This window comes from Castor canadensis, chromosome 6 (assembly GCF_047511655.1).
Source record: "Castor canadensis chromosome 6, mCasCan1.hap1v2, whole genome shotgun sequence".
Lineage (NCBI taxonomy): Eukaryota > Metazoa > Chordata > Mammalia > Rodentia > Castoridae > Castor > Castor canadensis.
The window spans coordinates 146,308,872-146,335,950 of record NC_133391.1 but is presented as its reverse complement, the minus strand read 5'-3'; the positions used below and the strand labels follow the sequence as shown (position 1 = coordinate 146,335,950).

Below are 27,079 nucleotides of genomic sequence, written 5' to 3'. Positions count from 1 at the left end.
CCATTTTATTTTAATTCATTTTTATATATAGATATTACTTTCATTTACTTATTTTTTATTTTTTTATCTTTGATTTTCAATCCTCTCTCTGTCTCTCTAATGTCTGTTCAGCTTACTGTCGATTAATATACTAACACTCCCTGTTTAAACCTTTGAAACTCTCTTGTCTGATACCTTGTTCTGCTTTCTCCCTCTTGTCTGTATATTTGTTTTCCCCTTTTCTTTAACTTCTTGCTTTCCATCTCAGCTCACTCTTCCATTCTAAATATTACCATGGTTATTATTACAAGCTAGAAAATACTTAATTACACACAGTACAGGGACAGTAACAACACCAAGGACAATGACAGGAAGATAGAAAAAACAGGGAAAACAGTTTCCCCACAGCAAAAAATTAGTACAGGAACCAGAGGGGAATGAAGAGAACAGAAACTCAGATCCAGACTCCAACAAAATGAAGATAAACTATGCCAAAGGACCCAATGAAGCCCACAGAATAATTTAAAAGAAGACATACTACAAGTACTCAATGAGAATTTTATACAGATGATACTGGATATGGTCAACCAAAATGTACAGGAGACACTCAAGAAATTCCAAGACAACAAAAATAGAGAATTTGAAAAAGCAAAAGAAGAAATAAAGGAAACCATAGAAGCACTGTATAAACACCAAAGTGAAAGAGAGAACACAATGAATAAATGGATAAATGAACTCAGGACAAAAATAGACAACAATAAAGAAGAAAACTGCCAGGATATGGAAAACCTCAGAAAAAAGAACGAAACAGAACTGCAAAACAAAATGGAAGGCCAATCCAGCAGAATTGAACAAACAGAAGACAGAATCTCAGAACTTGAAGATGAAATGGTAATTAAAGGAAAAACCGAAGAACTATTAATTAAACAACTCAAGACCTGTGAAAAGAAAATGCAAGAACTCACCAACTCCATCAAAAGACCAAACTTGAGAATCATGGGCATCGAAGAAGGAGAGGAGGTACAAGCGAAGGGAATGCGTAATATATTCAACAAAATAATAACAGAAAATTTCCCAAATCTAGAGAAAGATATTCCCATACAGATGCAAGAGGCCTCCAGGACACCAAACAGACCAGATCAAAATAGAACTACTCCACGACATATCATCATTAAAACAACAAGTTCAGAAACTAAGGAAAGAATATTGAAGGCTGTAAGAGAGAAAAAACAAGTAACATACAAAGGTAAACCCATCAAAATCACAGCAGACTTCTCAACAGAAACATTAAAAGCAAGAAGAGCGTGGGGTGAGATCTTCCGGGCACTGAATGAAAATAACTTCAACCCCAGGATACTCTACCCAGCAAAGCTATCATTCAAAATAGATGGAGCAATAAAAGTCTTCCATGATAAGCAGAAACTAAAACAATATGTGACCACAAAGCCACCATTACAAAAGATTCTGCAAGGGATCCTGCACACAGAAAGTGACACCCAACTTAACCATGAAAAGGCAGGCAGCACCAAACCACAGGATAAGAAAAAGCAAGACAGTAGAGAGTAACATCAAGTTAGGTACACACAATCAAACCTTCAAACAACTAAGACAACTAAATGGCAGGAATCACCACATACCTATCAGTACTAACGTTTAATGTTAATGGACTTAATTCACCCATCAAAAGACACCGTTTGACAAAATGGATTAAAAAAGAAGATCCAACAATTTGTTGCTTACAGGACACTCATCTCACCGACAGAAATAAGCATATGCTTAGGATGAAGGCTGGAAGAAGATTTACCAAGCCAATGGCCCCCGAAAACAAGCAGGAGTAGCAATACTTATCTCTGACAAAGTAGACTTCAAACCTACATTGATCAAACGAGATAAAGAAGGACATTCCATACTAATAAAAGGGGAAATAGACCAAAAGGAAATAATAATCATCAATATGTACGCACCCAATGTCAACGCACCCAGTTTCATCAAACATACCCTGAAAGACCTAAAAGCACATATAAACGCCAACACAGTGGTTGTTTGAGACTTTAACACTCCATTATCATCAATAGATAGGTCATCCAAACAAAAACTCAATAAAGAAATCCAAGATCTAAAATATGCAATAGATCAAGTGGACCTAGTAGATGTCGACAGAACATTTCATCCAACCTCTACACAATATACATTCTTCTCAGCAGCCCATGGAACCTTCTCCAAAATAGATCATATCCTAGGGCACAAAGCAAGCCTCAGCAAATATAAGAAAATAGAAATAATACCATGCATACTATCTGACCACAATGCAGTAAAAGTAGAACTCAACAACAAAAGTAAAGACAAAAAACATGCAAACAGCTGGAAACTAAATAACTCATTACTTAATGAAGAATGGATCATCGATGCAATAAAGAGAAAAAAAGTTCCTGGAAGTCAATGAAAATGAAAACACAACCTACCGGAACCTATGGAACACAGCTAAGGCAGTCTTGAGAGGAAAGTTTATAGCCATGAGTGCATATATTAAAAAGATTGAAAGATCCCAAATCAATGACCTAATGATACATCTCAAACTCCTAGAAAAACAAGAACAAGCAAATCCCAAAACAAATAGAAGGAGAGAAATAATAAAAATAAGAGCTGAAATCAACGAAATAGAAACCAAAAAAACCATACAAAGAATTAATGAAACAAAAAGTTGGTTCTTTGAAAAAATACACAAGATCAATAGACCCCTGGCAAACCTGACTAAAATGAGGAGAGAAAAAACCCAAATTAGTAGAATTAGGAATGCAAAAGTGGAGATAACAACAAACACCATGGAAGTCCAGGAAATCATCAGAGACTACTTTGAGAACCTATATTCAAATAAATTTGAAAATCTAAAAGAAATGGACAGATTTCTAGATACATATGATCATCCAAAACTGAACCAAGAGGAAATTAATCACCTGAATAGACCTATAACACAAAGTGAAATTGAGCAGCAATCAAGACTCTCCCCAAAAAGAAAAGTCCAGGACCTGATGGATTCTCTGCTGAATTCTATCAGACCTTTAAAGAAGAACTGATACCAACCCTCCTTAAACTGTTCCACGAAATAGAAAGGGAAGCAAAACTGCCAAACACATTTTATGAAGCCAGTATTACACTTATCCCAAAACCAGGCAAAGACACCTCCAAAAAGGAGAACTATAGGCCAATCTCCTTAATGAACATTGATGCAAAAATCCTCAACAAAATAATGGCAAACCGAATTCAACAACACAGCAAAAAGATTATTCACCACAACCAGGTAGGCTTCATCCCAGGGATGCAGGGGTGGTTCAACATACGAAAATCAATAAACGTAATAAACCACATTAACAGAAGCAAAGACAAAAACCACTTGATCATCTCAATAGATGCAGAAAAAGCCTTTGATAAGATCCAACATCATTTCATGATAAAAGCTCTAAGAAAACTAGGAATAGAAGGAAAGTTCCTCAACATTATAAAAGCTATATATGACAAACCTACAGCCAGCATTATACTTAACGGAGAAAAATTAAAACCATTCCCTCTAAAATCAGGAACCAGACAAGGATGCCCACTATCTCCACTCCTATTCAACATAGTACTGGAATTCCTAGCCAGAGCAATTAGGCAAGAAGAAGTTATAAAAGGAATACAAATAGGTAAAGAATCTGTCAAAATATCCCTATTTGTAGACGACATGTTCCTATACCTTAAAGACCCAAAAACCTCAACTCAGAAGCTTCTAGACATCATCAATAGCTACAGCAAGGTAGCAGGATATAATATCAACATAGAAAAATCATTAGCATTTCTATACACTAACAATGAGCAAACTGAAAAAGAATGTATGAAAACAATTCCATTTACAATAGCCTCAAACAAAATCAAATACCTAGGTGTAAACCTAACAAAAGATGTGAAAGACCTCTACAAGGAAAACTATACACTTCTGAAGAAAGAGATTGAGGAAGACTATAGAAAGTGGAGAGATCTCCCATGCTCATGGATTGGTAGAATCAACATAGTAAAAATGTCGATACTCCCCAAAGTAATCTACATGTTTAATGCAATTCCCATGAAAATTCCAGTGACATTCATTAAAGAGATCGAGAAATCTACTGTGAAATTTATATGGAAACACAGGAAGCCACGAATAGCCAAGGCAATACTCAGTCAAAAGAACAATGCAGGAGGGATCACAATACCTGACTTCAAACTATATTACAAAGCAATAGCAATAAAAACAACATGGCACTGGCACAAAAACAGACATGAAGAACAGTGGAACAGAATAGAGGATCCAGATATGAAGCCACACAACTATAAGCAACTTATCTTTGACAAAGGAGCTAAAAATATACGATGGAGAAATAGCAGCCTCTTCAACAAAAACTGCTGGGAAAACTGGTTAGCAGTCTGCAAAAAACTGAAACTAGATCCATGTATATCACCCTATACCAAGATTAACTCAAAATGGATCAAGGATCTTAATATCAGACCCCAAACTCTTAAGTTGATACAAGAAAGAGTAGGAAATACTCTGGAGTTAGTAGGTATAGGTAAGAACTTTCTCAATGAAACCCTAGCAGCACAGCAACTAAGAGATAGCATAGATAAATGGGACCTCATAAAACTAAAAAGCTTCTGTTCATCAAAAGAAATGGTCTCTAAACTGAAGAGAACACCCACAGAGTGGGAGAAAATATTTGCCAACTATACATCAGACAAAGGACCAATAACCAGAATATACAGGGAACTTAAAAAACTAAATTCTCCCAAAACTAATGAACCAATAAAGAAATGGGCACATGAACTAAACAGAACTTTCTCAAAAGAAGAAATTCAAATGGCCAGAAAACACATGAAAAAATGCTCACCATCTCTAGCAATAAAGGAAATGCAAATTAAAACCACACTAAGATTCCACCTCACCCCTGTTAGAATAGCCATCATCAGCAACACCACCACCAACAGGTGTTGGCGAGGATGCAGGGAAAAAGGAACCCTCTTACACTGTTGGTGGGAATGTAGACTAGTACAACCACTCTGGAAAAAAATTTGGAGGCTACTTAAAAATCTGGACATCGATCTACCATTTGATCCAGCAATACCACTCTTGGGTATATACCCAAAAGACTGTTACTCCAGAGGCACCTGCACATCCATGTTTATTGCAGCACTATTCACAATAGCCAAGTTAATGGAAACAGCCAAGATGCCCCAGCACTGAGGAATGGATTAAGAAAATGTGGTATCTATACACAGTGGAATTTTATGCAGCCATGAAGAAGAACGAAATGTTATCATTCGCTGGTAAATGGATGGAATTGGAGAACATCATTCTGAGTGAGGTTAGCCTGGCTCAAAAAACCAAAAATCGTATGTTCTCCCTCATATGTGGACATTAGATCAAGGGCAAACACAACAAGGGGATTGGACTATGAGCACATGATAAAAACGAGAGCACACAAGGGAGGGGTGAGGATAGGTAAGACACCTAAAAAACTAGCTAGCATTTGTTGCCCTTAACGCAGAGAAACTAAAGCAGATACCTTAAAACAACTGAGGCCAATAGGAAAAGGGGACCAGGTACTAGAGAAAAGGTTAGATCAAAAAGAATTAACCTAGAAGGTAATACCCACGCACAGGAAATCAATGTGAGTCAATGCCCTGTATAGCTATCCTTATCTCAACCAGCAAAAACCCTTGTTCCTTCCTATTATTGCTTATACTCTCTCTACAACAAAATTAGAAATAAGGGCAAAATAGTTTCTGCTGGGTATTGGGGTGGGGAGAGGGAGGTGGCGGAGTGGGTGGTAAGGGAGGGGGTGGGGGCAGGGGGGAGAAATGAACCAAGCCTTGTATGCACATATGAATAATAAAAGAAAAATGAAAAAAAAATCAGCCAGGATACATCATACTCACCCTCCTGGTTTTGCAGTCTTTCTGTATCTCATTGTTTTTTCTTATCTATGTAATCTATACATACATACATACATACATATATTTTAGGTCTAGATTCTGCATATGACCAAAAATATGCAACTTTCTTCCTTCTGAACCTAGTTCATTTCACTTAACTGGAGATCTCCAGTTCCATCCATTTTCCTGAAAATGACATAATTTATTTTAATCTTAATTACTTTAATTTTGTTATTTTTATGACTGAGTGATAACCCTCCATTGTGTATATATATGTATCACATTTTCTTTATCTAGTTGTAGGGCATCTAGGCCGAATCTGTAGCTTGGCTGTTATGAATAGTGCTATGATGACCATGGGTGGGTAGGTTTTTCTGTTGTATCCTGACTTACATTCTTTTGGATATATGACCAGAAGTGGTATCACTTAGTTTTTTTTAGGAACCTCCATACTGATTTCCATAGTGCTTGTACTGATTTACATTCCCCCCAAGGGTATATAAGTGTTCCTCCCCAACAACCCCTGCATCCCCATCAGCATTTGTTGTTTTGTGTTCTTGATGATATCCATTCTCAATGGGGTGAGATGAAATCTTAATGTCATTTTGATTTGCATTTCCATTATGCTCAGGAATATTGGGCATTTCTTCATCTATTTATTGGCCATTTATACTTCTTTTGAGAGTTATCTGTTCAATTCATTTACCCACTTGTTAAATGGGTTGTTAGTTCTTTTGGAGTTTAGTTTTTGAGCTCCTTGTATATTCTGGTTATGTATCCTTTGTCAGATGAATAACTGGCAAATATTTCTCCCAGCCTATAGTCTGTGTCTTCATTCTAGTGACTGTTCAGCTCTGTGGTTTGATCCAATCTCATTTTTTAAGCCCTGCTATTATTTGCTCAGCTATTGGAATCCTGTTCAGGAAGTTGTTGCTTATGCCTACCTATATCTTCCAGTATTTCCCTGTAGTTTCAAAGTTTTAGGTCTCATATTACAGTCTTCGATTTGCTTTGAATTGACTTTAGTACAGGGTGAAAGACAGGGATCTAGCTTCAGTCTTTTATATGTGGATATCTAGTTTTTCCAACACTATTTGTTGAAGAGACTGTCTTTTCTCCAACATGTGTTTTTTTACACCTTTGTCAAAAATCAACTGACTCTCTTTGTGGGACTATATTATAGCAAAATATGGGCTGATATTTTAGCATAAAGCTCAGATCCTTCTGTTTTGCCATTATTGCTGTCACCATAGAAAAATGTTTAGATTTACTGTGAGCCTTCAATTCTTCCATAGCAGGTGCCGTTTCCATTTTTTAAAGTGACTATCAGTCTCTTTTCTCAGTTCTTTCATTTCTTAAGAGATAACTTTAATGACTTTTAAATTTTTGTAAGTATTTTATGACATTTAATTATAGGTATACTGAAACTTACTTTTTCCAAAAAATTTAACTACAAATTCCTCCGACTGTTATAGTTGTTTGCTTATGAATATGTTTATTATCTATAACTTGATAATCCAAGAAAAAAGTATAATGAATTAGCATCTTTAAACCAGTTTTTGAGAAACTTATTTGGTTTTCTGAAAAAGAGGACTTGATTTGTGTTAAAGTATTTCTGATGATTTGTTGTGAGCTCAGTCCATGCCAGAAGGAAGTAGAAAACATCAAGCCACACAGGGATCAAGTAATGAAATTGCACTACTTTCTTCCTCTGAGTACAACTCTTATGTACAAAGTCACAGAAGGTCAACATGGTTATTAGATGTAAACACTAGAGATTTGTTCTTACTACTTTTTCTCTTACTAGGTACCAATACTAATGAAACACCAACAGTCGAAGAAGTCAAACCAAGTGATAGTTTCTTAAAAGTAAGTATCATGGTCTAATTTTGGCTGTAGTATATTAAAATGAGTCATCATACATGGCACTTTGGTGTATCTTCAAATGGTGTAAAATAGCAATGATTTTTCCTTTGGTTTCTAATTATATTCAATTGTAAGATGTTGGCTAATTTGAGTTTATTTGACATTCTTTTCTTCTTTTTCATCTATCTAGAGCAGTAAAAATTGTTACTCAGTTTTGCTAGATAAAAAAGTGTATGTATGTGTTTTAAGTTTTGGAGCTATGTAAAATTTTGTTTTTTTTTTTTACTTACTTCTTTTATTTTTTTATTTTATTGTTGTGCCAGGTAGAGGTATACTGTGGCATTTATAAAGGTTCTTACAATATATCAACTATACCTCAATTTATGACTTTAATTCCCTTCCATGCACTCTAGTTTTAAGGATTTTTTTCATAATTTAACCTTATTGGTGACTGGACAAAATTCCTTAGCAATCCTAAGAAAATGTTTACAACAATTTCTCAACATTGTTTCTATGGAAACTAGCATTTTAATAAATAATATTGCTTTAATATATATGGAAGCAATTTTTATCATTAGATCAAATGATCATAATAATCAACTGGAATTTTGTTTACTTAACTTTCATTATATTTGATTATTATACATTAAAATCAGGGAAAACAATTTCATTATGTTGTTTTTTCAATACTTACAATATTTCAAAATTTATGAAATATAGAAAAAATAGATTATACTCCAAAGTGGATTTAGAGAAAGAAATAAAGGGAAGTTTTTAATTTTCCACTGTGCATTTGAAATATGAATTAGCAGAAATGTGTTTATTTTTATAATTTCATATATTTATCTGCAAAAATCCAAATTCCATATTTAATTCAATTCAAAGAGCCCACTTTTTATTTGTGTACTGTTTTAATTATTTGGAACAAAAAAGACATAGTCTCCTGTCCTTATGGAGTTCACATTCTAACAGAGGAAAGACAGATAATAAACACATAAATAAATGAAACTTATAACATGTTAGATGGTAATAAGTTCCAGGAAGAAAGAAAAAGTAGAGCAGAACAAGAAAAGAGGAAAGGTCACAATGCTCCACAGGGCAAGCCTCTTTGAGAAAGTGAGATTCAGTTCAGAAAGGCAAGAGAATTGGTCAACTTGATCTAGGGAAGCAGTCTAGGCAACACAAATAAGTGGACACTGGACAATAGCTATGAGACACACAGGTGTCTGGCCAACAGTTAAGAGAAAGTTAAGGGATAAGATTAGAGGTATGACCAAGAAGGTAGAAGAGTCAGGTAACTTAGAGCCTTGTAGGCAATTATTTGACATAAAGGGGGAGCTTTTAAAGTGTTTTGAGTAGAGATATAATATCATTTGATACAAAATACTAGTGGATGAGTTAAGTAATAGACTCCCTGATGTAGTTATACTGCATCATTTGTATTAAACTAACTCTCTTATAACTAATAACTAACTATAAATGCTGCCAAATGAAGACAGTAAAAAGCAAAGCAACCAACAAGGAAGCTGCCAAAATCAGACTGGAAATATCTGAAGTTTGACCACTGAAAGAAAAGAGGTTCACTGGACAAGAGCTATTTGGATCCAGTTCTTTCCCCAAAGGACTCACTCCCATCTGCAGGGCATAAGTGACTACCATTCTATCAGAAGATGAATATGGGATGTCAGTGAAGCTGAAAATTAAGAAAGGGGTATCTTGGAAGGGAAGGAACTCTAAAGTGAGTCTTAAAGTCTGTATGCGAATTTGCCTTAAATGCTTCCTTGACTCCAAAATTGTGCTAAATACTCAGTGTCTTCATCAGAGAGCTTGGCTCTGTAATTGGATTTTTACCTCCAAACATTTAAAATATTTAAATTATTTGTAGTCTACCATTTATAACATTTTTTCACAGCTCACTGTGCGTGCTCAGCTTGGTGCAAAATCAGAACAATTGCTGAAGAAAGGAATGGGCATTCCAGACGTGTTGCTAGTTAGCATCATGGTAAATGCTATTAAGTATGTATGGCATTTTTCTTTCTTGTATCAGTTTAATATATTTATGCTTCAAAAATATTATGGAAATAATGTTTTTGTTTTTAATATCTAATATTAAAAAATACTGTTAAGGTAAAGATAGATATAGTTACATAGATTTGCATGCCTATATTTCACTTCCTCCCCCTTATGAATCTGAATACTTTCACCCTTCTTTTCCCCTTTTGGGAATCCAAAGAGACTGGATAATTAGAAGAGCCAAGGGACAGTATGTGGAGAGAAGAGATCCTAACTGTATGATCACAGGCCACTGCGCTTGCTCATTTAGTGTCTGAGGAAAAGAGGTCAGGAGCTGAGCCCAGGGTCCCAAAGGTTGAACAGTGTTAGGCAGGCAGGCAATGGTGCACAGGCAAGAAGCAACATAAATGCATAGCACAGAGATGATACGTGATAGAGGATAAAGAAAAAAATCAAAATAGCTTGTCACTTTATAATCTCTGTCCTTAGACAGGAGAAAGATTTCTCCTTAGACTCCCATTTTAATACAGAAAATGGAGAAATTAAAAGACTGCAGTTGATCTGTATAATAAAGGAGTGAGTCCAAGCAGGACGGAAAAACTTAGTTTAAAACACTCTTGTGAAAGAGTGTTGGGGAACTTAAGAGTGGGTGAGAAAATAGGATTGGTTGACTGCGGTATGTGGGAAACATTAAAACACATGAGAAAGGAGATTTTAAAAGACTACACTAAAGCTTTAAGTTCCTTCTCAGTTGTAATGTATCTAGAAATTGGACCACAGTGCTGCTGTGCTCAGAGCTAGAGGAGGCTACATTTTAATAATTATAACATTTCTCAGAACTACCATAAAGCATATTTCAGCCATGAAATTCTTTGTTCAAAGAAAAATAGATATGCAAAGCATCCAACATAAAGCAGTTCTGTGCTTTGGTTGCAGTAGTGCTACACGCCATCATCAGAAGTCCATTACCTTCCCACCACTACCACCATCACCATGACATTGAGGCACTTCCAGAGGACATTAGTTTTAAATCCTTTCATCCAGTCTAATGAAGAAAGGGATATAAGGCTAGTGATGAAGCCCAAGGTAAAGTCCAGATTTTCTGACTTCCTGACCTTTGGTGTCTTCACTATACAAGTGAACAAATGTGGCCCTCACCAGCTCCTTTCTCTGAGGTGGTTTCTGAAACTGTGGGCCAGTCAACCCTGGCAAGGTACTCAAGAAAATTCTCTTCTCCTTCTTAGCCAAATGAATCATCAAATCCAAACTATGTAAAATGCTCTACCAAACTTTGGAGAAGTTATAAAAGCAAAATTCAGACTTTTCCTACTCTTAAGAGCTCAGTGCAGGAAATAAAGGCCCTGAAGGAAGAGTAATACCGTAGAAGGATCCCTGGATTCAGGGCCCTTTGCAGTTTTATGACTGACAAAATTAAAAAATATCTCTCACTTCTTCCTGCCACACTGTCAGAAGGATCACATGCAGATTTAGAAATCCCTAGGTAGGGGATTCTATTTTTTTTAATATGAGTTCTAACAAAAAAGAAATGAAATCACGTCTTTTAATCCAAGGCCTAATCTCAATTTTACATACCTTGAAGGTCTAGAAGAGCAAAATTGAACTTTATGTCCCCTTTACACTGTTTTCCAAGGTGAAAACAACACAATTGCAAACTAAAATAGTACTTGGAATAGTCATTCTCCATAGAAGACATCACACTGAGTGAGAAAATTCAATAAATGGTCCTTATCCTTTACAATTAAGATTTTTAAAATGCTTGAATTTTTACATTGAGAATATTTTACTTGTATGGTGAAATGAATGATAATCAAAAAAATTTGGAGAAGACTGTTGTGACTATACAGTAGTGGGTGGAATGGGAGGAAGTCTCCAGGTTGGCAGTGGGGTACCCAGAATGTGTTGATCCCTGTGCTGGGATTGTTAAACTCACCATTTCAGTTAAAACTCATAGCCATCCACTGAGATATGTATGTTACCCCATTGTGTAGATGAGGAAACTGAGATGTAAAAGAGGAGCAGCTTATGAGTTCATAATTCATGCTCACACAACAATGTGAAGCTCCATTAGTCTGAAGTTAATGCTCAAAACTGTTAGAGATTAAAAGTTATGGAGACCTAAGTAGCAGTCAGATAGTTTTAAGTGCCATGTTAAGGCCTCTGGAATAGATTTTGAGGGCAACAGGGACCACAGAGGAATTTTAAGCAAGGGTGATTGTAGCACATTAGTAAACCTAATAATCTTTTTGCTATAAAGGAATGAAATCCAAGCAGTAGGAGGTAATTGTGGCATTGAAAGAGAGATATAGTCAAGACTCCATGTATTATTATTTTTAAAGTACTGTGTCTATACAAATGTTAATTTATCATTCATTTGAATTTAGTGAGATACCTGTGCATCAAAGCTGGGTCCTTGATGGCTTTCCAATGACATTAAATCAAGCACAACTCCTGGAGGAAGCTCTCACAGGCTACAACAGAAACTTCATAGAAGCAGAGAGAAAGAAAACACAAATACCCACATTGGCTATTGATCCTGCAGTTTTCAAAGAAATATCTCTTCCCTCTTCTGCATTCGATTTTGTTATTTTACTAGACATTTCAGATAATTCCTCACTTAGTCGCATTGGTAAGCTGGACATCTTTTTATCCTTTGAGACTTCTAAAAAAAATCACAACTTTTTATTTGTTCTTTGATTGGATCAGTGAATATTTCTATTTACAATTGTCAGTAAGAAAGACAGAATCAATTTTTAATAGCCTTTCAAAGAATAAACTGGCTGAGTACATATGCCTCTTGCTTTAACAGCACCAGAGGTCAAGCCTGGAATTAGAAGAGAATTCTAGGCCAACTGCAGGCATATCACAAGACATTTACCTCAAATTGGCAGCTCTCCAGGCACGGAGATGACTGTTTGAGACTTGCATGCATGGAGGAATTCTTTGTGGCTATCTAGTACATCTTGGTGAGTCACCATAGTGATGGTCACAAACTACATTTATGCTGTAAGTGAGGAACTGGTAGCATCTTGGATTGTATGTTAACTCTGAGGAGCAAACATCAGTTTGCTGAAGTTCCCACGGGGTAAGGTTGAACTTTGTTCATTTTTAGGTGAAAATATTACTCTTATTCTGTAATTAAATACTTATGAGTAAAAGTACATATTTTTGAGCCCTGGCCTTCCCATGATAGTATATGTATAGTATGAACCATTGTATTGTTAGGTTTAGTCAATGAAATTAAACACTTTGGATTATTTGGCATGCAGTAACTACAACAGGAAAAGTTGTGGAAGATTTTGAAATGAACAGACAATTACTGGATTTCCTTTCAATAAAAGGAATATGGCACTTTGAAGGTCAGATTCTGTCAGGATCTGTGCCTTTCCTTGACTTGGCTTGGCTCTTATATAACTCTGTAAGGAAATTGCTAGCAATTCATATTATTCTTATCCATAAAAATGCAAATGAATCTTGATCAGTTGTGGCACAACTTCCGCATTGTAAAAAAGATTATTCCAAATATTATATTGCTCTATAGATAGTAACCAGTTTTTTAATTTATTAACAGGTATTTCAGCATCCCTGATTACCTATAAATGGATGTCATGCAGATTCTCATTTGAACTGTTTGTAGCATCTCATCAGTTTTCTCATTAACTAAAGAGTTAAATGATGTCTTTGACACATGTTCATTTTTCTTTTGAGAGTCTTGATTTTAGCATTTAAAAACCCTGTCTTTTAAGGATGATAACATTTTGTCATTCTTTTGTAGCAACTAAATACATTTAAAGCATGAGTACTTAAGTTGTCCAAAGTCACTCTCATCCTTATTTTGACTCTGCTTTAAATTGAGATCTTGTTTTTATTGTTTATTTAAATAAAATGACAAAACCATTAGACATTACCTAAGTCACTGAGCCCAACAGTTTAAACAAGATGCTGTCCATTATATCAAAAAAGGGAGAAGTTACTTCTTTCTGTTCAAGGGAGTAGGAGCCATGCTGACAGTAGAGATGAATCTGCTTCTTCTTCCAATTCCCTATTCTTGCTCAGGGAATAGCTGAGGATAGCCTGCCAATCCATGGCCATCTGATAGCAGAACAGGATCCCGAACACCAAGATCAATCTGACTTGAAAGTGGGTGTGACAAGTTGTTATAAAGTGCACACACACCCCTATGACCAAGAGGATCCCTGAAAGCTTATTATAACCCTATGAGGGCCTCAGAATACTTGCCTATCCTCTTGGGAATTCCAAAGGAAGCATATTGTTCTGTGTTTCGGAAATAGAAAAAAAAAAATCAATGCCTGAGAATTTTTTAAGAAATCCAGTTTGATTTCTTACTATCAAATCAATTTTCTATCAAAACTATATGATGAGTAATTCTGGCACATTTGTTAAACTTGGTGTTAATACCCAAATAGTTTAGTTTCCTAATTTTAGATGCTTGATTTATAGTTATGCTTAAAAATATTCTCTGCTACTCCAGAGTTTTCTCTTTGTCAGATTCATCTACTCCCAGAAGTTGGTCTTAAAATATAATATGACTTTTTCTTTAAATAATATATTCCTAATATTATCATAAATTACTAGTTTTGAGGTGAATTAAACCAAATGCTGGAATAGTACCATCTAAACCATGAAAACAAGTATGAAATCATGAATTTTCTAGTTCTTACGTATTTTGTTTAAAATTGAGTTCACAAAACATGTCACAATTTTGAAAGTCAATATGGAATGCCCATATTCTAGTATTTAAAGTTAAGAGTGTTATTCTTTCATATATTAAGATTTTTCTATCTTAGAATATAAAATTTGAGAGAAATTTGGAAGGTCATTTTACCAATTTACTCCCTTATATAAAGCAAGATACAACTTAAACTATTTTAGACAAATGGAAGGCTAGTAAATATAATAGATTATAGATGAAGATCCCGGGAGTTACAGTGTAGCGTTGTGCTGTCCAACACAGTAATCACTAGTCATGTGTGACTATTTATATATTTGAAATTGACTTGGATGTTGTGGTACATGCCTGTAGTTGCAGCTACTTGGGAAGCAGAGATAAGTAGGATCGCAGTTCAAGGCCAACCTGGACAAAAAGCTAATAAGACCCTCATCTCAACCAACAATCTGTGTATGGTGGCTTGCAACTGTAATCCAAACTACATGGGAGGCCATGTCTCATTGTCTGAGGCCAGCCCTGGGCAAAACAAAATACCCTACTGAAAAATAACTAAAGCAAAAATGATTGGGGTGTGGCTCAAATGATAAAGCACCTGCCTAAACAAGTACAAGGCCCCAAGTTCAAACACCAGTACCACAATAATTAATTAACTAGCTAATTAATTAATTGTAATTAATAAATGAAAATTTCAGCTCCTCAGTCACACTGGTCGTGATTCGTGCACACTTCACATACACATGTGGCTAGTGGCTACCCCATTGGCAGCACTGATCCGGCATGTTTCAGTTATCTCAGAAACTTCTATCTGAAAGCACTAGAATGGAGTGATAGGAGTTAAGAGAGATCACTAGTGAATATTCATCTAACATTCATGATGTGCACACAGTGATATGTAGAAATGAAGGGCAAGTTCCCATCTTCAGCAGTTTGCTAATAACAGATGTTTCCAGCATGAGGAGAAGTTATCCAGACCAAAAAAGGAAAGAAAGATAGAAACGCGTTTTCATTGCTTGGCAAGTGATAATAAATTGCTCATCTAGAGAACAGCAAAAACTGCAGTAGGGCTGAGAGGAAGAAAGATCTTCAGAAATAAGCCTGGAAAGTAGCCAGGGGCCAGCTTAAGAGTCTGGCATTAAACTACAAACTATGGTTTTAAGTTTTCATTCTTTATTTAAAGCTATGTGAAGTCACTGAATTACATTAAAGCTAGATATAATACAATTAAATATGTGTTTTATAATGATCTTTTTGGCTGCAGTGTGGGTGACACATTGGAAGGGGAGTGAGAGTGAAAGCAATTAAATATGTCAGAAAATTATTACTATTTAAAAATGAGAAAAATATTAAAACAGCAGCAAGAGGCAAGGGAGGAGCAGTCATATTCAAGTGGCATTTATGCGTTAACTGCAGGATACAGCTACCAGGGGAACGGGAGCTATACCCCAGGGAGAACAGAATGATTGCACTTCTGATTTGGCCAACTCTTTGAATGTTGATGGTATGAAAAGAAACACCTGGAGTTCCTTTTGACATATGCTGATGTCTTGATTAAGCTAAAACATTCTGAAAACAGTTATATATGCAGATCTGGATGTTAGGAGGGAAGTGTGTACTAAAGTTAAGGATTTTTAAGGTGAGGAGAATCATCTAGAAAGAATGCGTGAGAAAAGATCCAGGGTGACCCCTCAAAACATAATTTTATGGTGCTAACAAAGGAAGAATGTTTATAAGAAGCAGCAAAATGGAAAGGAAAAAGCAAGAAAGAGTAGTGTTTCTCATGAGCAAAGGGAAGACATTTTCAGGACATAGTTGTCCAGTCCCTCCCAGTCAGATAGGAGCCTGGGCCTGGCTCTGGAAATTAGATCACTAGGATTGGATGCCTTCTTTGAAATTAATGGATAATCCAGAAGAACATCACAAGAAAGTACACACTACATCCATGTGGGCTGCAAAGGCTGAGCATCAGTCCAGATAGAGCTGGGCAGAGAAAATAGTCCATATTCAAAGCAAACAGGCAGGAGACCAAAAGTCCTAAGGAGAAGGAATCACCAGCAAGGGAGAAAGGCTGTCAGAATGCAAGAGTAGGGAACTGCCTTGGCTGTTTAGTCGATGCCTCAGGGCATGGGTCAGCCTGACAAGGAGCAGCAGAGTACATAGTGTGGTGATAGGTACTGAAAGGTTTTTGAGTCCAGATTCTGGATGCTTACCTTTGTGACTAATGGTGCCAACCTACAAGGTTGATAATGTTTGTTTCTTAATCTAGATGCTGTTTTTAGTTTATTAATTCATCTAGCCATACATTCATGCATACATTATCTTTTGAGCAGATATAATAGAATAAAGAGTATAAAAATTTTAAAGTCCAAATTCTGAAATCATATTGACAGGAATTAAATCCCTTCTGTACCATAATAAAAAGTGAAATTTGGGGCCAAGGATAGAATCTCAATTCTATTTTGCAAGTTTTGTTGTAAATATAAAAATAGCAAAATATATGTAAAAGCATATTGAAAATTCTGTGTTAAATTCTATCTATACATGTTATAGATATAAGTCAATTATGACAAAGACTGAAATGTATCCATTGGCTTTGTCACTTTTGGTGACAGAAATGAATACTCTTTCATTGGAGTTTGGATTTGGATAAGTATGGGTTGTGGTAGATAAGGTACCATTGGTAGCTGAGGAGGTGAAGAGTGTGAGTAGAGACAACTTGCCAGAAGTTTACCTCTGAAAAGAGAGACTGTGGGAGCAGGGTATTTGTTATTCATTTATTTATCATTTAGTTCTCTTTCTTTCTCTCTCCTGTATTTACTTTAGGAAAGGGCACATTTGTATGAAAGAGCTCAACTTGTTTTTGTGCTAGTGAGAATACATAGTTGTATCTTTTTTTCAGAGATGTCTACCACAGTGTAAGACTAGGTAAGAGAGATGAACCTGAGGCTTATGTAGCAGGATGACACAGAAATTGATGTTAGGTGTAAAGAGAATTTAAAGTGTTTGAGCATGTAATTTAGGTTTGCTAGAAAACAAAGACAGGATAAAACTGGTAAATTTGAGTAAAAGGATGTGAGAATTCAGGCACTGAATATTGTTGAAGAGATTCTTCAGCTACACAGGACTGCTAGAAGGATCAGAGATCTTCTAGACTCCAAATAGAGAGCCATTCGGAACCAAAACAAAGTGCACTGATCATGGTAGTGAGTGCTGGAAATTGAAGGGAAAGAGGCCAATGGCTGGGCAGGATTGAGAGAGAGGAATCTAATGCATGTGCTGAGGTCTTGGCAAATGTGACAGAGTGACCATGAGATGATGTATGATAACATCTCCTGAGAAGAACTCCTGCAATTTTCTTTAATCATCTGTGTAGCAGATGGGGAACAAATGATTACTATATCCTGTGACGGCCTTCATTTTCTTGAACCATTAAGAAGAATAATTCTTCTTAATCTAGTTCAAGGCATTTTTTCTGGCTTTGGATGTAGTGGGTTTTATAAATAACTAAAAAACATTATTCTGTATTCTAAATCCATTTCATCCTATTTTATCATGAAGGTGGATAGGGAACAACTGATTGCTACACAGGTCCTTCATTTTCTTTAATGTTGTTAATTCACACTTCAGCGCTCCTTTGCTTTGAGTAATTCTGATTCCTTCTCATCTAATTCAAGGCTCTCTTGCCTCTTTATCATTTTCCATTTATTCTAAATTTGCAAGTATTCTGTATTTTGTAACATTAATCCAGAATAGTACTCAATCAGAGCTTTTGAAATTATTTTTGTTTTTTCATCTCTTGTGGTCTATTCTTTTATGTCTATTCTACTGGGAGTAGAAGGAGAAATAAATTATTTCATGGTATTATAATATTAATAAATATATTTGGCTTTATGGCCACCTTGTTATTTCATTCTTAATTTTTATTTCACAGTGTTAGTTTTCTTCCCAAGTTTGTTATCCATGGGACTCATAATTTTAAATCCTCATTTATTTGTACTATTAAATGTTTTAGATGAAGAGGTCTCTGAAATAATGGATTTATTGAATTGTTACACATACTAGCAAAAAAGAAAAAATAATTAATCCTGCAACATCAAGGTGACGTCACTTTGATGGTCAAACTTCAACACACAGGAAGGGACCACAGAACAGATTTTCTTTGTTGGATTATCTTAAAGCTGTCAGTTAAAAGAAACTCTTGTTTTCTTCCTTCCTTCCATCTTCTAGTGTTTAACTTAATTTAGGACATCTTAGAATTCTTACTGGTAGTCAATCCTAAATCCTATATCTTAAAACTACAACCTCCTGTTTAATATGTGTTATCTCATTTTCCTCAATTTCCCAGAAAAAATTAAATTCTCATTCCAAAACTATATTCTTTCAATATCTTATTAACTGTTTTAAGTAAGATTAGACCAAAGATAGGACAATATATATTTGTCATATTGCATAAACATATTTTAATAATAAGTAGAAACTTTGATTGCTTTAGAAAATAATCTAATGAAGTATTTTTCATACCCTAGCTGAAGAAATTTCACAAGAAGTTATCAGTCAACATGGAGCTGCTGAAAACCAAGATAAGAATGTAGACCAGAACTTAAGAGATCAGATACAGCATAGGTTAGTTTTGAACTAAGTGCTCTGTTTCTTGTTCCTTGCCTTTCAAGCATACTGACAATTAGCTACTTTAGAATCATTGGATCAAAAAATTATATGTATTTCCTAGTTTTCAATCTTTTACATGTAGGACCAAACTGACTAGTTTTGATGCTGAGTGAAATATTTATGCAATCGCTTTCATATTCAAAAAACAAATCATTATAGTCTGAGAAAAGAGGTCAATCAGGTAAAACTTCCCTTTAGGGTTACATGAACTTGTAAGTTAATTATATGTAATTCAGTGTTCATTAAAGAAATGCCAGGGAAGATCATGGAACTTCAAAGAGCTGGGTGTCAGAATACAAAGTGTAGTTCTAGCACAACTTCTGTTTTGCTAAAGTGAAGTTTTGTGACATTCTTTGAGTTGTGTTCAATTTTCCTTTGAAAAGGAAAATTTAGACAAACTTAGACAATTTTATGAAACCCCAAGAAATCTAAAAATATCAAGTAAGCCAGAGGAAGAGTAATTTGAGATACATTAAGGCTATCTCCTCTCCAGAAAGAAAAAAAAGTTTCAAAAATAATTTTAAGAATACTTAAGAGTAAAGCAAATAAGTCTGAGCCGTCTAACTCTCAGAGACCACTTTGCTTTCTATCTCTTAGAAAAGGTGAATGACCTTGGTTGGTTGGTCTACAGCTACCATTAGAAGAGGCTGTGGGTCACTCTACCATTAGTGCAAATGTTTCCTTCGATTTTCAAATAACATTTGAACTTACACCAATGGTTTCCTGAATTTGTAGCATTTTCAAATCATATTTACTCTAATACATCTCAAAAACATCTCAATCGCATCAAACAAGTTCTTCTTTAAATTGAATAATGTTCCACTGCCCGTAGGTTTCTTAAAGTTGCATGTTCAGGTTAGCTGTATTGACAACTCATTTTGTCATCATGCATGTCAAATAAATCATGCTTAATGTCATGCTTCATGTTTCTTCACTTAAATATTTCAATTAGTATGAGATATTCATGTAACACTTCAATTTTGCAGGATTGTAGGTTTCTTGGATAACTGGCCTTCATTGGAGCACTGGTTTTCAGAGCCAGAAAATATCTTGATAAAAATCAATGCTGAAATAGATCAAGAGCCTTTATTCCAAAAAGTAAAAGACATTTTTACAATGGAAATAGTGAAAAAAAAGAATAAAGGTAATTACACTTCTTTATAATTTTAAGCTTATGTGACTAAAATATGTGATTTTGATGATAAACTGATTAAATGAGCTTTAGGTCATCAAGTGAGGAAATAAAAATGTGAATGCAAATTCTTACATTTGGATTATACTATTTACAAATAACTTTAGCATTTTGCTGCATAATCTGAATAAAATAGGCCTTTCTTTTCTTTTAAAATTAATTTAATCCAAAAGAGGTCATCTCACAGAAAACATTGTTTTCATTTTAAAAACAAAAGCAAGGAATAGCAGAGTTAACATTAGGATGTTAATTACCTCATCTACCTTGAGTATACACAATCTTCATTGATTGATTAAATATTTTAAATTAAAAATTAAGGATGTTCTAGAGGAAAGATTTAAATTTGTTGCCTTAAGCATTATTAGGAAACAGTATATGAATTCTCCTATTTCAAGGAAACCAGTAGGCAATTAACTTTTTGCCAAATCTACCTATTTTAGTATGAGTTTATTGATTAATTCTTTTTTTAACCCATTTCTGTGCCTTATCTCCCCCATATGAAAACTGTAGGACTTCATTCCTCCTTCATTTAAACAATAATAATTGCCTATTAATTTTTTCACAGAATTGGAACTTATTATTGAAAGGGATTTTAAGTTTAGCCCATTGCTAGAATTCCATTGGGATTTTTACCTTTGAAAAATGATTTGAAAATAAAATCTTCCCTTTTGTCAATTGCTCTTAATTATATTTCCAATGACAATTTTTTGTTATAAAGAAAATTGTCAGAATTCTGAAGTTGCCTCATTAGTGGCTGTCTCTTGTCACCAGGTTTATAATGTAATTACCATAGTGTTATCAGTGAACTGACACCAAAATTACCCATCATCATAAGCCATCATCACCACAGGGATACAGGAGCTTGCACTTAGAAAGACAAGCTCCTATATCTATATGTCTGCTTACAACAAACAAACAAAAATCCCACCAATGTGAGGCTTTCAGACAAAACAAAAAAATAATCCAAGCAGTATTTTAAGAGGCTTAACCTGTGAAAGAAACTGGACTGAACAGAGAGAGGAAAACTTCCATGGCAATCTTGGGCGGAGACACCACTAAGTGATTCTGGTCTGTGAAGGCTCAAAGCTGGAGGTTAGAATCAGTTTGTGATTACAGCAGATTAAACTTCAACATTTTTCCAAGCATTTTTCAATCTAGTTACCGACTACATTAAAAGGTTTAACTATCGCTATTCCAATTAGCTAACTGTCAATCACTTTTTAGTGAACATTTTATCATTAAAACAATAAGTTACCTAGCCTCATGCTATGTATTAAACATTCTAATTAAGTTAATACAGTAAGAGGATGTGGTACTTGTGTGTGTGTGTGTGTGTGCATGTGCGTGTGTACTGGTATATACTGTTAGGTAGGAAAAAGCAGTATATCCATGATAGGCCCATTTTTTGTGTTATGTGTGTGTGTGTGTGTGTGTGTGTGTGTGCAGAGAAGAATGTGGCAGTTTATACAATAATTGTTGTTGAAGGGAAGGAGAAGGTCACAAAGACTCCACAGGTAGTTCTCTTTTCTGCACATTTGTCTAAATTCACAGATGTCTTAAACAATAATTGTGTGTTACTTTTATGAGAAAAAAAGACCCTAATTTCTACTTTAAAAGAAAATCTAATAGAACGAAGCCTCCTTGCTTGCTGAATTGAACAGAATAATCTGAGGGCTGAGAGAGACCATGTAAAGAGAAACAGTTCTACAGAGTACAAGTATTCCTTGCCAGTGGCCAGACAGCCACAATGTGGGCATCTGCAGTGTGGAGCTACAGAGGCCAGGGTGGTGGGGAGGGGTGAACCAGGAAGGGCAAAACTGCATCATGACAGACAAATGGCCAAAAGAATCACAGAGCTTAGAAAGCTACCAGCCAGTCATGCTCCAACCTTCAAGGCTTCAGGGATGACTGCCGCCCCTGCTCTGGATCATGCTTCCATTGCACTTCCACAAGGTTCATTCCCCAACTTTTGTGCAAATGTCTCCTTAACAATGGGCCCACAGAGCTTATTACTCTATGTGAAGCTGAAAACGCTGCCCTATTTTCTCTGTTCTATTTCTTTTCTCAGTAGTGGATATTACCTTCCAACCTTCTGTATAAATTAAACCATTTCTCAAGTTTATCAGCTGTCTCCTACTACTAGAATGCAAGCTTCAGAAGAGCATTGTTTTTCTCTCTTTTTAGTGTTGTATCTTCAACAACCAGAACTGGCCTACTGTTGTTTGTAATATCATCATCAGTAGTAGTTGTAAAAGTAGTAGTTTTACGTTATTGTTATCGCCTCTCCTTCACTTCAAGGAACAACTTAGGTTCAGTAAATAGTGCATGGCTGGGTTTGATGGCACACACCTATAGTCCCAGCTACTTGGGAAGCTGAGACAGGAGGATTCCTTGACCCCAGCAACGTGACACCAGCTAAGGCAACAGAGTGAGCCCCTACCTCAAAAAAAAAGAGAAAGAAAGAAAGAAGAATTGTCTTAAGAATGAATGAATTGCTGATATTTAATTGAGGGGTACGTCCATGTATCTGCATACTTTAAAGTCAGTGCTGCACGTCTTCCCCTCCATTTCCTCCTCACCCCCACCTCTTTGGTCACATTGCTTTTATCTTCTGTTTATATGCTTTAGATGCATTTCACCTTGCCTTTCCACTAGAAATATAATCCCTTATTTTGATATGGCAATAATCCTTTATTTCCCCATTTCTTTTACATTTATCTGCCACACACACACACACACACATACCATCATCCCAACTACTCCTACTGTTACCACCACTACCATCAAGAGGTAAAGGATACCACAGTTTTGACGAGCAGAGAAGGCATAAAGTCTTAGTTTTAAGGAGTAGATGATCAAACATAAATGCACATTAAATCAGTAAGTATAATTTTATGTTAATTTCAGTTTCTCTTAGTTCAAGTGAAATAGTAGGTCTCTGGAGCCCTTAATGAAAGTTCATTCTTATCTTTTTGAAGTTGAAAAGAAATTAGAAGAAAAGGAAGCTGAGAAAAAAGTAGCAGCTTCCCTGGCTGAGCCTCGACCTCTTTCTCCTCTTCGTCCTGAACCAGAAAAAGAGAAGGAAATTCACCCACACCACATGGTTTCAAAATCTCCTCCTGCAAAAGGAAAGCCACAACCAGGTGACTGACGGAGTGCTTTATAATCCTGTTTGACCGTTTCTCTTATGTTCACTCAGGAAAGAATTTTGAAGTGTAGTGCCAGTCTCTTTGTCTAGATTCAAGACTTTGGCAATTTCAATCATATGAAACAAAGATCTATACTCAGATGGAAGTGGAAAATCATCCTCCCCCTTTTTTTTTCTTGTGTTGCTGGGGATGAACCCAGGGCCTCTTGCATGCTAAGCATATGCTGTACCATTGAGCTACATCGCCATCCAAGAAAAAGCCTTCATAATAGCTAGGAACATAGTCTTGAAAGCTCAAGGTCTTTGCTGCTTATTAGAGAAGGTGGAGTCATCACATTCAGGCCAACTGATTAGAATAGGACCACAGACTGAAGAGAAAAGTTGTAGAATAATAAGCAATACTTTGGAGCAGATTGAAAAGACAGCTGTCTATTGAACTATAAAACTGCATTTCTGTAAAGAGTGAGGATATCTTAAAATTGAGAATTAGCATAACCACTTGTCTTCAAGAATAAGAGAAATAATCAAGAGCATTCATTAGAGACTAAAATTTATATGTATCCCAGACTTTAGGACTATATAATTATAAAAGGATAGAAATAAACACCTGACATCTCAGTAAACTTATACATTTATGTATATATAAAGAATCTTATAGTTTTTTTTAATTCTTTCTAGATCCTTAGCCACTAAAGATCATGAATCTAGCCTTAAGTGGTAGAAAGTGAATATAATGACAAAAATAAAGCGCTCAATTGTTTTCCTATATGATATTGATAGAATGTTGGTATTAGTTTGGTATGTGTATATGCAACAAATATGGCCCTAGTTTTTTGTTTCAGCTTCATAAATGGGTAGCCATGTAGTTGCACAAGTCTATGATGTGTCATGTCTGAGTCCATAATTTTTCTGCTTTGTGTATATTTGAGATGGGTCTGAATTTCTTTTAAAAGTTAAATTCACTCATAGTAGGCAAAGAAATTTGAAAACTTCAGTAATACATATCATGGTATACTAAAGATCATTTTACTCCAGCAAATTGAGAGTTAACAAAAAGCAAAATATAAAAACCTTAAAAATGTTTTACCATATAACAATAAAATTCAAAGTCATGAATCAAACATACATCCTTTTCCTATTACCTCATTTAGAATTAGAAAAACAATTCAAAGGTGAGTCTGGAGTAAAGATGCAGATCTTTAAAATGCTACCTAAAACTGAGGAAGAGATGGACTGAAGTTAGTCTAGATTATCCAATATGGTCTTTTAAGCTATGGTCATGGCTCTACCCATCTCTTTCTCTCCCTTGTCTTACTTATAATCAGAGAATCAATGTCTTTGAGCCATTCCCTGAAACCAGTCTCTAAACTGAAACTAGATCCATGTCTATCCCTCTGTACTAGTATCAACTCAAAATAAAGCAGGGACCTTAATATCAGACCCGAAACTCTGAAGTTAGTACAGGAAGGAGCAGGAAACACTCAGGAACTAATAGGTATAGACATAGTTCATTCTTTAAATTCCTAAAGTTTGTTTGCAATTTTAAAATTGTATTCTTGAATACTGTGTGTTGGAAGAATAATAAATCTATTGTTGCTTCAAAGACTGGTGTACCTGTCTCTTTTTTCCAGGCTCGTGCCTGACGTTTAAGAATATGTAAAAATGTTAATCTCCAAAGTCCTAATTACTGCCATCTAACAGTAGTGCATTGCTGGTAGGAAATCTTGGTCCTCACAGCATTGATAGGGCAGTAGAGCAGAGTGTGTTGCCTGATAGCTCAGAGAAGCTTGGTTAAGCAATTTAGGGGAGGGAAGAGTTCAACATGTTTCTTTTTAATTTTTATATGAATATTTCCAACTTTTTTCAAAAGAGACTATTTTCTGAACTGAAAGCCTGTACTTCTCAAGGTCCAATTAATAATCTTCTTTAGATGTTGAGATGAGAAAAATGAATTATTTCCTAAAAAATCAGTGTGAAAGTGGGATAGAGAAGGCAGCAGTAATAGACTAAGTCATAAAGATATTTTGTCCAAAAATAGTTCTGTTTAATATAGCTCTGCATTTTACATCTGCTTCAAGTGCATTTGAGAATTAGTTTGAAAAACTTCACAGTTGTGCTCCATTGAAAGGTTTATTATGAAACCCACCAGCAACTGCCAATACTTAATTTCAAACTAAGGTTCTCAATATGATAAAATATGCTGCTAATTTAGAAGATTTCTTGAAATTTCAGAATATGTATTGGAGCATATTAAAAGGGTGGTGGGAAAAACATACATGCTACCTCCACTAGAAATAGACTTGCCCACAATGCTTTGTAAGTCCAGTGTCTTTTACTTTCTTTTCTCTGTCATCCCTTGCATTAAAGTTTAGACCTAGTTACGTGTTTGGTTATCCAGGATATTTTTTATTAATGAAAGTATGTTTATTAAGACTTTTTGATTATTAAGCTTATTTCTTTGAAATCTTTTTTGTTTTTGAGTTTGGTAGTCAAGTAATTGGACCTTTAGAAGTCCTTTTAAAGAGGTTAACAAAGTTTCAAGGGTAAACCCTCTATACCGTTCACTTGTTTTGTTTCTATGGAATCTTGATTATCAGAGATACTCAAGTATAAGTGATGTGTGCTGTGCATTTACACATTTTCATAACTATTACTTCTTAATACAAAAAGTAGGTCACATGAGGTCCCTCCATCACAGGCATGTCAACTGCTTATTCATCTTTCCAAGGAAGAAAAACAAAACTGTAGATCAAGATTAAGAGAGAGAATGGACTGATTTTATTAGTGAATAGCACAAGATATAGTGAGTTTTCCCAAGACATTTATTATTTGAGACATATTAATGACCTTCATATCACCAGATTCTCAGTTTCCTTCCCCAATATATTTTTGAACTAGATTCCAGGGAATCCAAAACAAGTATGCCCAAACCATCCTCTGCATTATATAGTCAACACAAATGGAAATTAGAAGTCACAAAGCAGTTGAGTGTGTGGTCAAGAGAAATTTAAGAATGCACCATATCAAAATTGTGTGGTTATTTAATTGTTCTTCAAAGTGCTTTGAGATCATCTTAACTACAGGATCAGTTGTCTTATTGAATAAATATCATTTCATTAAAATAAATCCAAGTAGAGCCATAGGTTTCAAATGGACTTGTAACTTTAAAATTCTGTAGTTCTATTAGAAAGGATTATGATCAAATCCATTACCAAATGTTAATATTAATTATACTAGGACTAAACTTCTCTGTATGACAAAACAGGGTAATGCTATCAGAGCTATCATTCAAAAAGATTTAATCCATAGTCTGTCTTCAGATTCATTTTAACTCACAGAAGAGACTTGAACCATTTTATGCTGTTGACAAATATAACTGTTTATCTATGATAACATCTGATTGTTTAGAAATCATATAGTCTAGGCTACTGAAGTGAGTCATCAATGATATTTGTGTGTTGAATTTTATCTAGAAACCCAGCATGGTAAACAAGAATCTCTCCATGAAGGAAAAGGAAAGAAAGGTGAGACTGCACTGGAAAGGAAAGGTACAGAACATAAAGAT

The 27,079-nt window shown here is 35.2% G+C and overlaps 1 protein-coding gene across 2 annotated transcripts in view; it reads left to right on the top strand.

Moving 5' to 3' along the window:
- Nucleotides 1-27,079, top strand: part of Spef2 (sperm flagellar 2) — a 206,568-nt gene that overhangs the window by 96,445 nt on the left and 83,044 nt on the right. The window contains exons 14-20 of one of the 2 annotated variants that reach the window (XM_074077627.1): nt 7,730-7,791; nt 9,701-9,804; nt 12,204-12,448; nt 19,033-19,129; nt 20,161-20,318; nt 23,345-23,509; nt 26,988-27,062. In XM_074077627.1, coding sequence (XP_073933728.1) covers nt 7,730-7,791; nt 9,701-9,804; nt 12,204-12,448; nt 19,033-19,129; nt 20,161-20,318; nt 23,345-23,509; nt 26,988-27,062 — 906 coding nt within the window. Of the gene's footprint in view, nt 1-7,729; nt 7,792-9,700; nt 9,805-12,203; nt 12,449-19,032; nt 19,130-20,160; nt 20,319-23,344; nt 25,077-26,987; nt 27,063-27,079 lie in introns of those variants that run through there. The other variant, XM_074077626.1, reaches the window with a different exon arrangement.